General features: G+C 45.3%; 1 protein-coding gene across 4 annotated transcripts in view; it reads left to right on the top strand.

Moving 5' to 3' along the window:
• Window positions 1-14,757, top strand: part of PRR5 (proline rich 5) — a 53,822-nt gene that overhangs the window by 20,103 nt on the left and 18,962 nt on the right. For 3 of the 4 annotated variants that reach the window (XM_068170702.1, XM_068170701.1, XM_068170700.1), the window contains 2 exons: window positions 2,392-2,483; window positions 5,394-5,534. In XM_068170702.1, coding sequence (XP_068026803.1) covers window positions 2,392-2,483; window positions 5,394-5,534 — 233 coding nt within the window. The remainder of the gene's footprint in view (window positions 1-2,391; window positions 2,484-5,393; window positions 5,535-14,757) is intronic. The other variant, XM_068170703.1, reaches the window with a different exon arrangement.

The following is a 14,757-nucleotide window of genomic DNA, read 5'->3' as shown; positions in this document are numbered from 1 at the left end:
GCTTGCCTGGGGACGTGCTGATGGATGCGAGTTTCCAAGGCCGGAATTTGGGTTTCCCGGCAGCAGAAGCAGCATGGCCTCAGAGTCCATCCCATAGTCAAGTGATGCCATAGCGCCCAAAGCACCCAACACAAAGTTTGGGAGCTCTCACTCTGAGCAGGCTTCCCTTTGTAGGTCTGCAGCAGCAATGGTCCTGCCCTCCAGTCCCAGATTGTCCTGCACCCCATGGTTTGAGCTTCCATATCCAGTCGGTGTTGAAGTTGTCAAAAGAGACGAGAACCATTCCTGCAGAGCATACACTGGAGAGCTGTTGTCTTGCAGGGGGCTGTGAAAGTTATCACCTCTCTTTTGAAAGTATTTTATTATTATTATTATTCTGTTTCTTGCAGGAGTTTCAATTAACTTTTAGAAGCATTGTGAAGAGTGCCACATGCATTGTTCTGTCTTTTTGACTGTTGTGCTTCAGTACGATGAGCATGTAGAGTAACCCAGCTTTCTGTAACCTGGCAAATACTCGTGGGCAGTGTAGGGATCTCTGCCTGACAGTAAGCCAAACACATTCTTGAAAGGAAACAGAAGTGATGTGTCTGTCTGAGAAAGATACTTATCATCAGCACACTGCAGGAATTCTTCATCCCCTGTAAAAGGCCTGGCTGGCAAAGGCAGGTGGCTCTGCAACCTTTCCGAGCTGCTGTACAGAAATCCATCACTGCACAAAACGAGCTGCCCACAGATGAAAGGAGTGTGCAACAGTAAAGGCACATTCATCTCTGCAGGGTAATTTGACTTCATGCCCTACTAGCTGCAAGACTTGGAAAGGACCCATGTTCAGCACCCACATCTGGAGCCAGATTTGTAAGGGCTTAGTTCCCACTTAACCTCAAGTTGTGGGCAGCTAACGTGCATAGCTCCTTTTAAAACTCTGCCCTCAAGGCATGGAGTGGTTGGGCTTCTCCTTCAAGGTCAGATTTATATCTTTGACACACTTTGTGTTTCAGACACTAGTAATGAAGGTTGTCATGCATGGTGATGTCAATGATGATTGCTACAGCTGCTAGGAAGGTTTGGACCTGGATCCCTGCTGTGTTTCACTAGAACTAGACAAGTTTTCAAGACTTTGAAACCAAGAACACCCTTTTCTGCCTTGTGCATGGTGTAGGACAGAGAGAACTGCCTGGGGGTGCAGGGGGGAAGACCTTGGCATGGTTCACAAGCCAGCAGCTATCATGGTGGTGCACATTTCTCACTGAAAGCACTTAAAGGCAGCAGCCCAGGAGCAACTCAGGAGCTGCAGATGGGCCAGAGCTGGTGCTTAAAAATGCAGGGAGATCCAGTGCCCCATAATAAAAACTGGCACGTGGCTAACTTTGAGTGCAGATGCTTCCATGCAGAGTTTCTGTGTGCTAGGTGTGGTGATTCTGGGCAAAATGTTCCCTGGCTTAAGTAATGCTGTAATACACAAACTAAGAATAGTGTCTGACACCAATAGTAACATTGATGGATGGCTATTGAAGTTACTTCCTGATAGGTCATATTGTCTTTTCTGAGTGCCTTGCACTCATTGATGTATTTATCTTCATAATAGTTGCCAGTGGACATGCAGTGAGTGGCATTGCTCTCATTTCATAGTGGGGTTAGGGGCAGGGGCGTGCTAAAAAGCTTCCCCATGGTCACACAGGTCGCTTTGGGCAACAGGGATTTGAAGGCAGCATTCAGCTATCAAGCCAGACTTCCTCACCTGGAGGTCATGGCTCCTGCATTTGCCTTTCTGTTTCACAAAATGTTCTGTGGGGAACTCGGTGTCCAGCTTGGCAGTACAGCCTGGCCAGAGCTTCCTCACTCTCCGCTGAGGAGGCTTCTAGGTGGCTGCATCTGGGAGGGAATGGACAAAGAAGGTGTCTTGCCATAAAGACCACCTCAGCCTGAGTCCTAGCAGGTCTTGACTGCAAGTTATAGTGACAAATAGAGCCACAGCACCACTGGCTTTTTTACATAGGTCTTGAGTGAGCTTTTCTATGTAACTGGGGATATGGGCAAGCTATACAGGACTCATTTAACCTGCTGTGTTCTCCTCCTCCTGCTCTTCTCCACAGTCTTCTCCAGTAGGTATTACTGCAAGAGGAGGAGGAGGAGGAGGTAACCTGGGTTCTTCATGTTTGTTTTCCAAGTAAATATTACCCTCAAAGTCTCTGAGTGTACTAAGAGACCTGAAAAGACACAAATACTGAGCAGTGTACACTGAAGGGAGTACTAGTTCCACTCTGCTAATAGTAGCTGGTACATGATTCATCTTGTGTATAACAGATTCATATTGTTTCCTGCCTGTTTTAGACTTTGTAGTTGGCTGATGACAGCCTCAATGATTCACTAGTTTGTTTTGTGGTTTTGCAGGGCAGAAACTACTGGATACCTTAGCTGAAACCTGGGATTTTTTCTTCAGTGATGTCCTGCCCATGCTTCAGGCTATTTTCTATCCTGTGCAGGTGAAAAATTACACTGTTACTATAGAATCTTGTAAAACTGGAAAAAGAAACTTTACAGGTTCATCAAGAGATTGATGCAATCTTTAACTCTCTCTCCTTGGGGCAAGCTCCTAGTGCAGATGTTCTGTGTAGTCATGTCATGCAAGTAAGTGACTTAATGCAAACAGGTTTGAAATGCTGGAGTGAAAAAGATGAAGGGGGAACCTAGAAAACAAAAGTGGAGTGCAAGAGGGATGGTTAGTCCTTCTGCTAGCTCACATTAAAAGTCAGAAAAGGTTATGAATGTTAAACTGGAGTATGTACACAGGGAAATAGCTGGAGCCATGGCCTCTGCAGTGTGGCTTTGTCTCTGAAGTATCTCCACTTTTTAAAAGCATTTGTCTTTCCAAGATGAAAGTCTCTGCTGTTCTCAGGGGTCAGAGATAGTCACAGAATCACTGTGGTTGGAAAAGACCTTCAAGATCACGAAGTCAAATCATTATCTAGCTCTACCAGGGCTCCTACTACACCATATCCTTGAGCACCATACCTAAACAGCTTTTGAAGACATCCAGGGACTGCGATTTAACCACTTCTCTGGGCAGCCTGCCCCAGTCTTTGATAAAGCTTTTGGTACAGAAGTTCTTCCTAATGTCTAATTTAAAGCTCCCCTGGTGTAACTTGATGCCATTTCCTCTTGTCCTATCAGCTGTCACTTGTGAGAAGAAACCAAGACCCACATCTCTACAACCTCCTTTTAGGTAGTTGTGAGAAGGTCTTCCCTCAACCTCATTTTCTTCCATGTAAACTCCCCCAACTCCCTCAGCCATTCCTCATAAGACCTATTCTCAAGACTCTGATGTGGAAGAAGGCTCAACCTTCTACTTCAGTGATTGCCACAGAGTGTTACCTCTTCAATCCCCGGGAAATCTGTACCAGACAGGTATAACTGACCTTCTGTACATGGACCTAGATGCCTACAGATTTTAGTGGGAGCTTGGAGCCTCATCATGTTTGGGGAAACTTCAGAAACTTTCTTCCATTTTTCCAAGTGCATTTTATGCCTCAAATGATTGTCCAGATGTTAGCATCTGCAGGTAATGACAGGCATGAAATCTGAATTCTGTGGAAAATCTGCAGCTTTACACAGAATTCTGTTCTGACAGAGAAGAGCTCTAAAAACATACAGGGTGATTTCACTGCTTGATTTGTGTCTTACCAGTAGAACCTTCAAAAACAGTAGAAATAAGCTAGTATTGAAAACCTATTAGGACACAATCAGAGATTATTTTAAGTGCCACATATTTTAGATCCAGGACATCTGGGCACCTGGAGGTGTAGAGAGGCTCTCAGCCTGGCTTTCCAAAGCAGTTTGCTAAATTAGAACTTGCTTGGGTGATTTGAAAGCTGCACCAAATACTCCTTCTCATTCTTGTATTCCTGAGGCCTTTGGAAATAGATTTGCAGCACAAATCTCCTCACCTTTCAGATGGAAATAATTGCTTGAGGTATCAAAGGAACCTAAAGGGGAGCAAGAGCTTCAAGTGCTGTGTGTAATTTGAATAGATCTGGGTGCCCAGTGCTCGGAGGTTACTTCCAAAAGCCCAGCTGGTGCTTATGTGCTCTTGCAAATTCTGTTCATTAGCAACTGAAGCAGATCTGGAGCCTTCTTTACTTCAGTATAAATAATTAACAAAATGAAAAGGAATCAGTGGGGCAGGGCTGGGTCAGGCTTCATTATTCCAAACTAAGATAAGCCAATACTGGCTGAATACCAGACCTTCCAGAAGTGTTAATATTGGGCTGGCAGCAACTCATAACTGCAGGCAAAAATATGTATGTACAGCCATAGATAACCAAGGAAAAAGCCCTGCTGCCAGAAACAGGAACACTTTTACAACCCCTCGTAAGGCAAGCAACATTAATCTCTGCAGGCAGAGCTTAACATTTTGTTCTTCAGATGAGAAGGTATTCATGAACTGCAAAAATATGTCTTTAGAAATGCAGTATGAAACTTCAGCTCTGCCCCAGCCTTATAGCCTCCAAACTGTACAGAAAAGGAATCACAGAATCACCAAGGTTGGAAGAGACCTCAAAGACCATCAAGTCCAACCTGTCACCACAGACCTCATGACTAGACCATGGCACCAAGTGCTGCGTCCAATCCCCTCTTGAACACCTCCAGGGATGGGGACTCCACCACCTCCCTGGGCAGCACATTCTAATGACCAATGACTCTCTCAGTGAAGAACTTTCTCCTCACCTCCAGCCTAAACTTCCCCTGGCACAGCTTGAGACTGTGCCCTTATGTTCTGGTGCTGGTTGCCTGGGAGAAGAGACCAACCCCCTCCTGGCTACAACCTCCCTTCAGGTAGTTGTAGAGAGTAAGAAGGTCTCCCCTGAGCCTCCTCTTCTCCAGGCTAGATCCATCGATGGGCAGAGTCAGGATTCTCACCATGATGTGAAGACAGTACGTAGCCAGCATTCAAAATCTGGAGAGATAATGGAGGTCCAACCCTTCCTCAGCCCTTCCTCAACCCTTCCTCAGCCCTTCCTCAGCCCTTCCTCAACCCTTCCTCAACCCTTCCTCAACCCTTTTCCAGCTTTTTTTAATTTATTTTTTTTTAACATAATGATGCATTTCATTACTTTTAAAGTCCTAAATGTTCATATAAATCCTGCTCTCAGGTGTGAACCCCACACCTTTTGTCATCTTCAGACACTTAGTCCTTGTCTGCAGCGTTCATTACTGCCCGATCAGATGCGCTTTGCAGACCTGCGGGCTGCTCTGTGTACTTTGTTTGGCTCCTTTGCTTCTCGTTCAGGTTTGCCATTCTTGGTACTCTTTCAGAAGTGGAGGAAGGAATTCTAACAGAGGCTTTTGAAACTCATTCTCACACTGCTTATAATCCATCTTGCTTTGTTTCTAAGGGAAAGGAGCCCTCGGTTCGGCAGCTGGCGCTTCTGCATTTCAGGAATATAATTACCCTCAACATTAAATTGGAAGATGCATTATCACGATCCAGAGCCAGAGTTCCACCCTCTATTATTCAGATGCTGTTAATACTCCAGGTAAACTGGTAATTTTTCTTTGCCTGTTTCCTTTATCCTCTCTTTCTTTGCTGTATTGCTGAAGTTTTCTTAGGCAGTCTCTGACTTTATTCGTTCATTGAAAACTTCTTACCCAGAATGCCAGAGCTTCTGTGCAATTGATTGTGGTCCTAACAGTGAAAAATACAGACTGTAGCTGTTCATATTTCATGCCTTAAGATCCAGAAGGCCTGAGAATAAAGACTTGTTTTGAAACTTTGAGCCTTGCAATACAAAGCTTTGCAAGCAGACCAGTGTATGTGGTAACGATATGACTTCCATTAAGTGCTGCATATTGCTGCATTAAACTGTTCTGGATACGAAGCTTCACATCTGGAGTAAGCAACAAAGTGAATATGCAGCTTATGGTTGAATCAGTCATGTTTGATCACTGGAACCAAATTCTATCCAAGTTGTTGTTAAAAAAACATTAAGATCATATACTGGCATTTGCCTTCAGTATATTAGATTTAATTTATTTAGGGATAGGATAGGGTAGAGTAGGATAGGATAGGATAGGATAGGATAGGATAGGGTAGGATAGGATAGGATAGGATAGGGTAGGGTAGGATAGGATAGGATAGGATAGGATAGGATAGGATAGGATAGGATAGGATAGGATAGGGGAGGGGAGGGGAGAGGAGGGGAGGGGCGGGTAGAGTAGAATAGAATAGGATAGGATAGAGTAGGATAGAATAGAGTAGAATAGAATAGAATAGACCAGACCAGACCAGGTTGGAAGAGACCTTCAAGATCAGAGTAGTGAGGGGAAACAGAAAGAGGAATTCCAGGCAAAAGGCAAGTTGAAGTTTATTTTTTCTTAATTAAAGAGAAAGCCTCATTTTGTGTTGAAAAGAAGGAATATGAAGTAGAAGGGAGGGAAAGAGCTAGGAGTGGATTCTTAGGGGGTGAGGAAGTTGAGGTTTTCCTAGCTGGTGATTTCTGTAAACAAAACAAAAGCAGATTTAAAGCAAACAAAAGGATGTGCTTCTTTGTACTTCAATGCTGTATTAACTAGCTCTATGTCTGAAATTGTTTGATAGGGTTATCTAAAGGCAAGTGACAAACGTGGAGCAAAGAGTAAGATACACTCTGCTGGGTCAAGAGATGAAATTTCAGCCCTGCTATCACAGTGTACATTTGTTGGAGGATAATGGTGTGTTCAACTTAGATTTCTCAGAAATTATACTTGTGTGGGATGTCTGCTTGCCGCCTGTCTCGCCTCTCCCTAGCCTCCAACTTGCCAAGTGTTCCTTGAAACCGCTGGCTAATCATGGCACAACAGCAGCAGTATCAGAGATATTAGGATTCCTAGGAGTTTCATGGAAAATAGTGTCTGGAGAGAGGACAGGAGCCTCAGGGAAGAACTGGAGATTGAGCTTAACTGCGTAATGAGACATCAAAGAATTCACTTAATTGAATTGTGAGCCCAGCTGGGTTGTAGACCCTAGAGAGCCCCGCATGAGACAGTACTGTCACAAAAGCCTTAATCACAGCAAGGTTGTCTTGTGAGGCCCCAGCCCTTCTCAAAGGTGAGGAAAACTGTCCATTCTTAACCAGGCTTCAGCAGTGTTGTTGCTAACAGATCTGCTAGGGTTTGTGTGGCTTCTGCTTTAGAGAGTCTGTCTTGGCTACAGGCGGGATCCAGCTTTGCGTAAGTTCAGCAGTGAGCCAGTAACTGAGTAACATCCTGCTTTAGAAAGTTCATAGGAGGTGATGTGGAGTCATCTGCCAGGATCATTGCTACAGGAGACAGTTTCTTTGAAGATCTTCTTTCTTCAGCAACCAGAAGTGTTAACGAGGTGGATGCCTGTTTAGGGTGGAAGGCCAAATCCATTCCCATTGCAAAGCAGTTGTTGGAAATCAATAACCAATTGAGAGGGAGTTTGCCCCTGGGTGTTTATTCCTGCATACATTACCTATGGCTGTGTGGTGGGAGCGGTGAAAGTCCTTTCACAGCAATAGCTCTGCCCAATTCATGGTTTAAAATCTAATGGAATGGACAGGAAAAGGTCAGAAGATCTGGGAATGAGCCATTTGCCTGCTTAGCAGTGTTAGCCAATAATTGGATTGCAGAGCAAAGACATTTCCCAAACTCAAATGTCACATTAAACAAAAGTAAATGTTATACATTTATGGCATAATAATGGCATTTTCCTGGTGTAGTTTTACTCATTATGTGAATAGAGGTGGAAGAGAAGTAACAATTCAGCTGCCCAAAGAGCACATAGTGGACTTGGGTGCTTGGATTTCCCAGGCTGACTGAGAGACAATGACTTGGTGTGGACATTGTCTAGTCCCTACTTCTGTCTGCTGTGGATAACTCCTTCATAACAAACTCAGTGACGCTGGAGCAGGCTCCCGTGTCTGGAAGATTAGTCTAGTGATGTCAGCCCTGGACCAAATGTTGAACTAAGTTGCCCCATTTGTGCTCTTAACAGCCTTGTGTGGCTGTGTTATGTAATTAAGGAGCAGGTCATGCTCTTCAAGACAGCAGCTGAAGGTCACAGACTGACAAAGGCCCGCGCTGACAGGAGCCAGTCTGTCCTGTTAGGCTTGATAAAGCAGCAGAGGTTTGGTAACCGATTCAGGGTGCTTCTGGTATTGCTCATGCTTCAGCTTGTCATGGTGTAGGGGAAGAGCTCTGTTAATTTGTCAGCAGAAGACACTTTCCTTATGGAGGGGAAGAGAAGCTTTTTAAAGAGGAAATTGAAGTTGCAGCAATCCTTGGGCTTTGCTCAGGAGGTAGGTGATGATTTGGCAAAGCTTATGAAGATGTTTTACCCGAGCTCGGGTTAGCTTCATTGGCTTCAGCACACGAGCAATTTCATTGACCTCTGTGACGTTACTGACCTATTGCAAGTTGCACACATTCTGTGCTTACTCAGCTGTCCATTCTCTGGCAAGGAGAATGAAACAGTCCCTGCCAAAGACCTCCTGAGTAAAAAGGCCTGAAATGAAATTGTACCTCTTACTTCATTGTTCAGGGTATTGTTTCTCCTTCTTTGCATCAAATCTTTTTTCCTGTCCAAAGTAAACTATTTACTGGAAGTATGCCTACCAGCCATGCATTTAACACCCACAGCAATCTTCTGGCATGCAATGATGTGATAGAAGATGCACTTTGGTTCAGAAAGGCTCCCCAACCTGACACATCTCTCACAATTTGCCCAGAGACCCAAATACCTGAATGTCTTTGTGTTTGAGCCATAAAAGACTGGGGGGGGGGGGGGAAGGCAGGGGAAAACCCATCTTGTATCTACACTATGCACTCCCTCTTTGAAGGAAAGAAGCTCCATTTTTGGGATAAAGCTGTTGCAGGTATTATAATAGCAGGATGCATATCTGAAGCTTTGCTGCAAGGTACTTTCCATTTAGAGGATCAGAAATGTGTCCTCAAGTTAATTATTAGACTTGGGTTCTCCAATCCAGTAGAGCCACTTCCCACCAGTGCTATATTCTGGTCCAATTACAAACCAACAGTCTATGGGGAAAGAAGCAGTCCCACAGAAGTGGGGGAAGTGATATTCCTTTGCTGTTGAAGTCAGTTGTAGTTTTATCACAGCTTGGATGAAGTGCCATATACCACTCAGATTTTTTTATTGCCAGCATAGCCTGACCCAGTTACAAAGCACAAACTGAAATGTTAATACTTTGTGGCTGCTCATAGACACCATAAGCTGAAGTGCCTGCAGGATGCTCCTATTTAAGTTACAGGACCTTCCAGAGCAGAGTCATGACTGAGGGAAGTAAAAGAGCTAAAACTGCTTTTGAGCACAGAGCAATGTGCAGGAGTTCATGCAGCTACACCGAGTTGCCAGTCTTGCCTTGGTGACCTTTGTTTTGGGGTGAAATTAGGAAGGTGGGGGAAGGTGGGTAAACAGAAGGAGAGGTTAGAAAATAGTATTCTCCTTTATGCTCTGTGAACCAAAGAAAGCACAACTACCACGGCAGAATAAACAGTCTGACTTAGTCCCCAAAGCATGCTGGCAGTGAAGACCTTTGCCGCTGAAACTGCAACATCCTTTCTCCTCCAGGTATCTCTCCTGAGGTCTGAGAAAGTTGGAAGAGAATAGTTAGTGTTTATCTGAATCCTTTGGTCAGCATCAGATTATTTCAGTTCACAAAATCTCTCTGGGTGACCTGAGGTATTTAAAACCCCTAGAGGAGCACAGCAGAGCATAGCATGTGTCACGCTCAGGGATGAGGCCTCACCAAACATAAGCTCTACAGAGAAAAATAAAACCTGTGGTTTCCTTTTTTGACTTCTCTGAGCTTCCTTTTAACTCCCTTACCCATTGTCTTTCTCTGTAAAGGAAGACAAGATAAATACCTCAAGCTGTCCAGTGGGACCTCTTTGTTACCTCTGAAACACTTCTAAATGCAGGTTCAGCTCCCCACGCTTTAAAGGGGTGGAAAAGCACGTTGCAAAAGCTGAAAGCAAAATGCAGAGCACTGTTTTCCCGTCTGAGCAGCCTCATAACAAACCAAAGACAATGTGGTTGAAAACCAAATGCCCTTTGCTGTCAGAAAACTGCAGGCTCCTGCCTGTGGAACAACAGATTTGCTGTGAGATTACAGCCTGGGTCAACTGGGGTCACTTCATTTTGGCCAGAGGTGTTGTCTGATTTGGTGGTTGCTTTTGGGAGGCTGTCTTGGTAAGTTTGTTAGACCTGAAGCTCAGGCTGAGCGGCGTGGGGTGGGCACGAGGTTCCAACGTGCTTCTAATTTCTCTTTGTCTTCTTCTGAATTACTGGTTTATGAGACACACAAACAAGTACAAAACAATAAATATAGGTGTTGTAGACCCGCTTTAAATATAAATCAGCGTGTCAAACCCCTTGTACTCCCCCTGGGTTGTGTATAAATGCGTTCAATGTGTTTTCCTCTTTCCTGGTGAAGGGTGGCTTGTCTGTGTAGTTTGCATCAGCCCCAAAGGCACCTCACTGCTCTCTACAACTACCTGAAGGGAGGTTGTAGACAGGCAGAGGTTGGTCTCTTCTCCCAGGCACCCAGCACCAGAACAAGAGGACACAGTCTCAAGCTGTGCCAGGGGAAGTTTAGGCTGGAGGTGAGGAGAAAGTTCTTCACTGAGAGAGTCGTTCGCCATTGGAATGTGCTGCCCAGGGAGGTGGTGGAGTCAGCATCCCTGGAGGTGTTCAAGAGGGATTGGATGTGGCACTTGGTGCCATGGTCTAGTCATGAGGTCTGTGGTGACAGGTTGGACTGGATGATCTTTGAGGTCTCTTCCACCCTTAGTGATACTGTGATACTGTGAAGGAGTCAGGTAAAAACTTCTGCAGCCAGGACACTACCTGATACAACGGGAAGAGTCCTCCATTGCTTTGTACTGACACACCACTGAGAGTCTGACCCTCAAGATTTACACCTTGGAGTGCAATGCAGAAACAACTCTAAGCAATATTCTCTGTCTTACTGTGTCATATTTATTGTCTCTATCAGCAAGTGCAGTTTACAGTAATTGAATTGGCATGCTTTTTGTTATCCTGGAGCTAACTCCTATTGCCCTGGATTTTTAACATGTCCTGGCATTCATTTGTTGCAGGAAAACTTGCTTTCTGAAAGAAAATTGTGTTCTTTTGGCTGCTGAAGAGTACTTCCCATATTTGAGTTTGAATGTCTTCATATGGTTTTTATGCTTGTGGTAGCTTCCTGGTGCTGGGAAACATTTCTGCATGGAAGCAGCAAAAATGCTGGAACTCTTTTGTCTAGGAGTATTGCCTCAAGCAGATTGGGATGTGCTGTGTGAATGAGTATTGAACAAGAAGTTGGGAGCTGACTGGGGAGATTGAAAAAGAGGCAGCAGCAGTAGCCTGAGTGCAACACAAGAGAACCAGAAAGGTTTAAATGCCCATTACAGTAGTGCTTTGGCTGGCTGATGCTGCCAGTCAGGAGTGCTAAATACACTATTTGTACTCAATGAAATACAACCTTTGCTTACTTGTGTGTCAGTCCAGGGCTGTTGCCCTGCCATGGCTTGGTGTAAGTGGTAAGGATGTGAGTCAGGGGCAGTTGGTGGCTATCCATTTTCCATTTGCAAACTGTAGTCTTACAGTTAAGGAGGGAAACCACATCAGAGGTATTTTGTTTCTATAATGTTTTAGCTCTGTTTCTACTTGGCACCAATTCCGTGGCTCACCACAAGCATGTTTTCCCTGGGGGCAAAGATAGGTGGTTGCTCTTAACCATTCTGTAGGCCTCACTGGTGGGGCTTTTTCATTAGGAGCTCCAGGGCAGCCACTGTTCTGCACCACAGACCTTGAAAGATCTGTGCTCATGTAACTAAGGCACATGGAAGACCATTGCCATTTGCAAAGAGCAGATTTCATTTTGAAATCAATTATTCTCCACAACACTCAGCACATTCGACAACAATAATATGTTGCCACTTCTGTAACCTTAAGCAGCAGAAAAAGAGCAAAGCAACATAAAATGCTGGAGTTGTTGGGATTCTATTGTATATGAACCTGTCCAATCCACACCATAATGTGGTAATTCAAACATGTCTTGGTCCTTCTCTTAACAGAACAGTGGTCAAGGAAACACAACCATAACCTTGTCCATACCAGTTAAACACAGTTGCTGTAGAAGGCCATTTGCATTGTGCAAACTCCTTTTGGGCATGTCTCATAGGGCATTTTAAGTGTCTCTCATGGAGTAAAAAGTCACTTCAGTGAAGGGTATCAGCTAACCAAAGGTATGGCTTCAGAGTTGGTCAAACACCACAGCAGCAGTCTAGACTGGCCTGAGTGTTCTGCAGTTACTGCCCATTTGCTGTCTTGCACTGTGGTTGGTGAGAAGTGCTTACTTGTCCTCCTTCAATGACTCAACATTTGCCTTGGTGCTGGAGTGGGTGTGTGTGGAGTTGTGGTGTAACTGCTGCCTACGGCATCTGAAACTGCCTTAGGCCACAATGATATACTTGTGCAACCCAAGTGTGAGTTGTTTCAGCCCCAGTCAGTTAGATGGTCTCTAACCTCAGCTAAACCAGGTTGTCCTTACAAAACTACATGTCTGTCTCCTGGAGTTTGCCTCCATTAATGACACTGGCCTATTAAAACCAGTACAAGTTCATTGGTAGGCAAATCCTTAATCACTTCACAAAACAGAGTTAAATCCCCGAAGTCATTATTTACTTGAATTAGTATGTCCCTGTAAACCCCATAATTTTATCAAGTCAGAGGGAGAAGGTTTTAACCAATTGCATTAGTTTGTACAAAAGTCTTTTGTGGTCCCATTTGGGCCAGTAGATTAAAACTGCCTGAAAAGATATCATAGACATTTTGACTGCTGAAAAACATTCCCATGGTGCAAGAATCCTTTGAGGCAGAGCACTTTTATGCTGTATCACTGAATCACAGAAAACACCTGGTTGGAAGAGACCTCAAAGATCATCCAGTCCAACCTTTGACCCAGCACTGAAGGGTCAACACTAAATCACAGTATCACAGTATAACTAACTAAGGTTGGAAGAGACCTCGAGGATCACCGAGTCCAACCATGTCCCTAAGCGCCAGCTCTGCACACTGCTTGAACACCCCCAGGGATGGTGACCCCACCACTGCCCTGGGCAGACCATTCCAATGTTTGAGAACCCTCTCTGTGAAGAGGTATTTGCTAGAATCCATCCTGCACCTCCCCTGGCACAGCTTGAAACCATTTCTTCTAGTCTTGTTGCTTGTGACCAAGTAGAAGAGGCTTCCCCCTCCTTGCTCCAACCTCCCTTCAGGTAGTTGTAGAGAGCAATGAGGTCTCACCTCAGCCTCCTCTTCTCCAGACTGAACAACCCCAGCTCCCTCAGATGCTCCTCATAGGCCATGTGCTCCAGGCCCTTCACCAGGCTTGCTACCCTTCTCTGGACACACTCTAGCACCTCAATGTCCTTCCTGTAGTGAGGAGCCCAGAACTGAACACAGTACTTGAGGTGTGGTCTCACCAGGGCTGGGTACAGGGGGACGATCACCTTCCTGTCCCTGCTGTTTCTAATCCAAGCCAGGAATTCTGCTGGCTTTCTTGGCCACCTGGGCACACTGCTGACTCATATTTAATTGACTGTCAAGCAGAACCCTCAGGTCCCTCTCTGACTCACATCTTTCCAACCACATGTCTCCAAGCCTGTAGCTTACCACAGGGTTTGTTGTGACCCAGGTGTAGGACCTGGCACTTGGCCTTGTTAAACTTCACACAATTAGCCTTGGCCCATCAGTCTAATTTATCAGTTGCCTGCAGGGGGAACATGAGAAAGTTAATCTAAGTCTCAGGGGTTTAACCAATTGAATTGCCATTATGGCAGCTTTCAAATGGAAGTGTGGCTGGAGCAGAGCATCTCGGGGCTTGCAGTTCGGGTTGTAACATGAGAGGCTTCCTGTTTCTGGTTGCAGCTTCTGGTTTCCACTTTTGGGGTGCTGGTCTTTTCCACTAGGCTGGCTGTGGGCTTGGAGGGGTGGTTTTGTCACTGGCTGAAGCTTCTGCTTTTGCTGTGGTTTTTGGTGAAATAGGCCATGGTAATTGTGCATTGTAACCTCTCATTAAACTCCTTATCTCAGCCACAGGGGGGTTGTATTGCTTTCCCTCCTGATTTTGGGGGGCGTGTGGAGGGAAGGGCAACAAGGCTGGTGAGAGGCCTTGAGCACAGCCCTGTGAGGAGAGGCTGAGGGAGCTGGGGTTGTTTAGCCTGGAGAAGAGGAGGCTCAGGGGTGACCTCATTGCCCTCTACAACTACCTGAAAGTCTCTTCTCCCAGGCAGCCAGCACCAGAACAAGAGGACACAGTCTCAAGCTGTGCCAGGGTATGTTTAGGCTGGAGGTGAGGAGAAAGTTCTTCACCGAGAGAGTTGTTGAATGTGCTGCCCAGGGAGCTGGTGGAATTAATCCCTATTGCCATGGATTTTTAACATGTCCTGGCATTCATTTGCTGCCTACCCCTGGTAGGCTCACTTAACAGCTGCCTCAGGAAGCTGTCCTCCATGTGCTCCAGGAATCTTCTGGACTGCCTCCTCTCTGCTGAGTTAAGTTCCCAGCAGATATCTGGCAGGTTGAAGTCACCCACAAGGACAAGGTCTGATGATCTTGAGACAGCCTCCAGTTGCTTACAGAATATTTTGTCCGCCTCCTCATCCTGGTTGGGTGGTCTATAACAGACTCCAACCAGGATGTCAGACTTGTTAGGCTGCCCTCTGATTTTA

This window comes from Melanerpes formicivorus, unplaced genomic scaffold, assembly GCF_026170545.1.
Source record: "Melanerpes formicivorus ecotype bairdi unplaced genomic scaffold, bMelFor1.0.p_v2 SCAF_3, whole genome shotgun sequence".
NCBI lineage: Eukaryota > Metazoa > Chordata > Aves > Piciformes > Picidae > Melanerpes > Melanerpes formicivorus.
The sequence above is the reverse complement of the archived record's forward strand: the minus strand, read 5'-3'. Positions and strand labels throughout refer to the sequence as shown.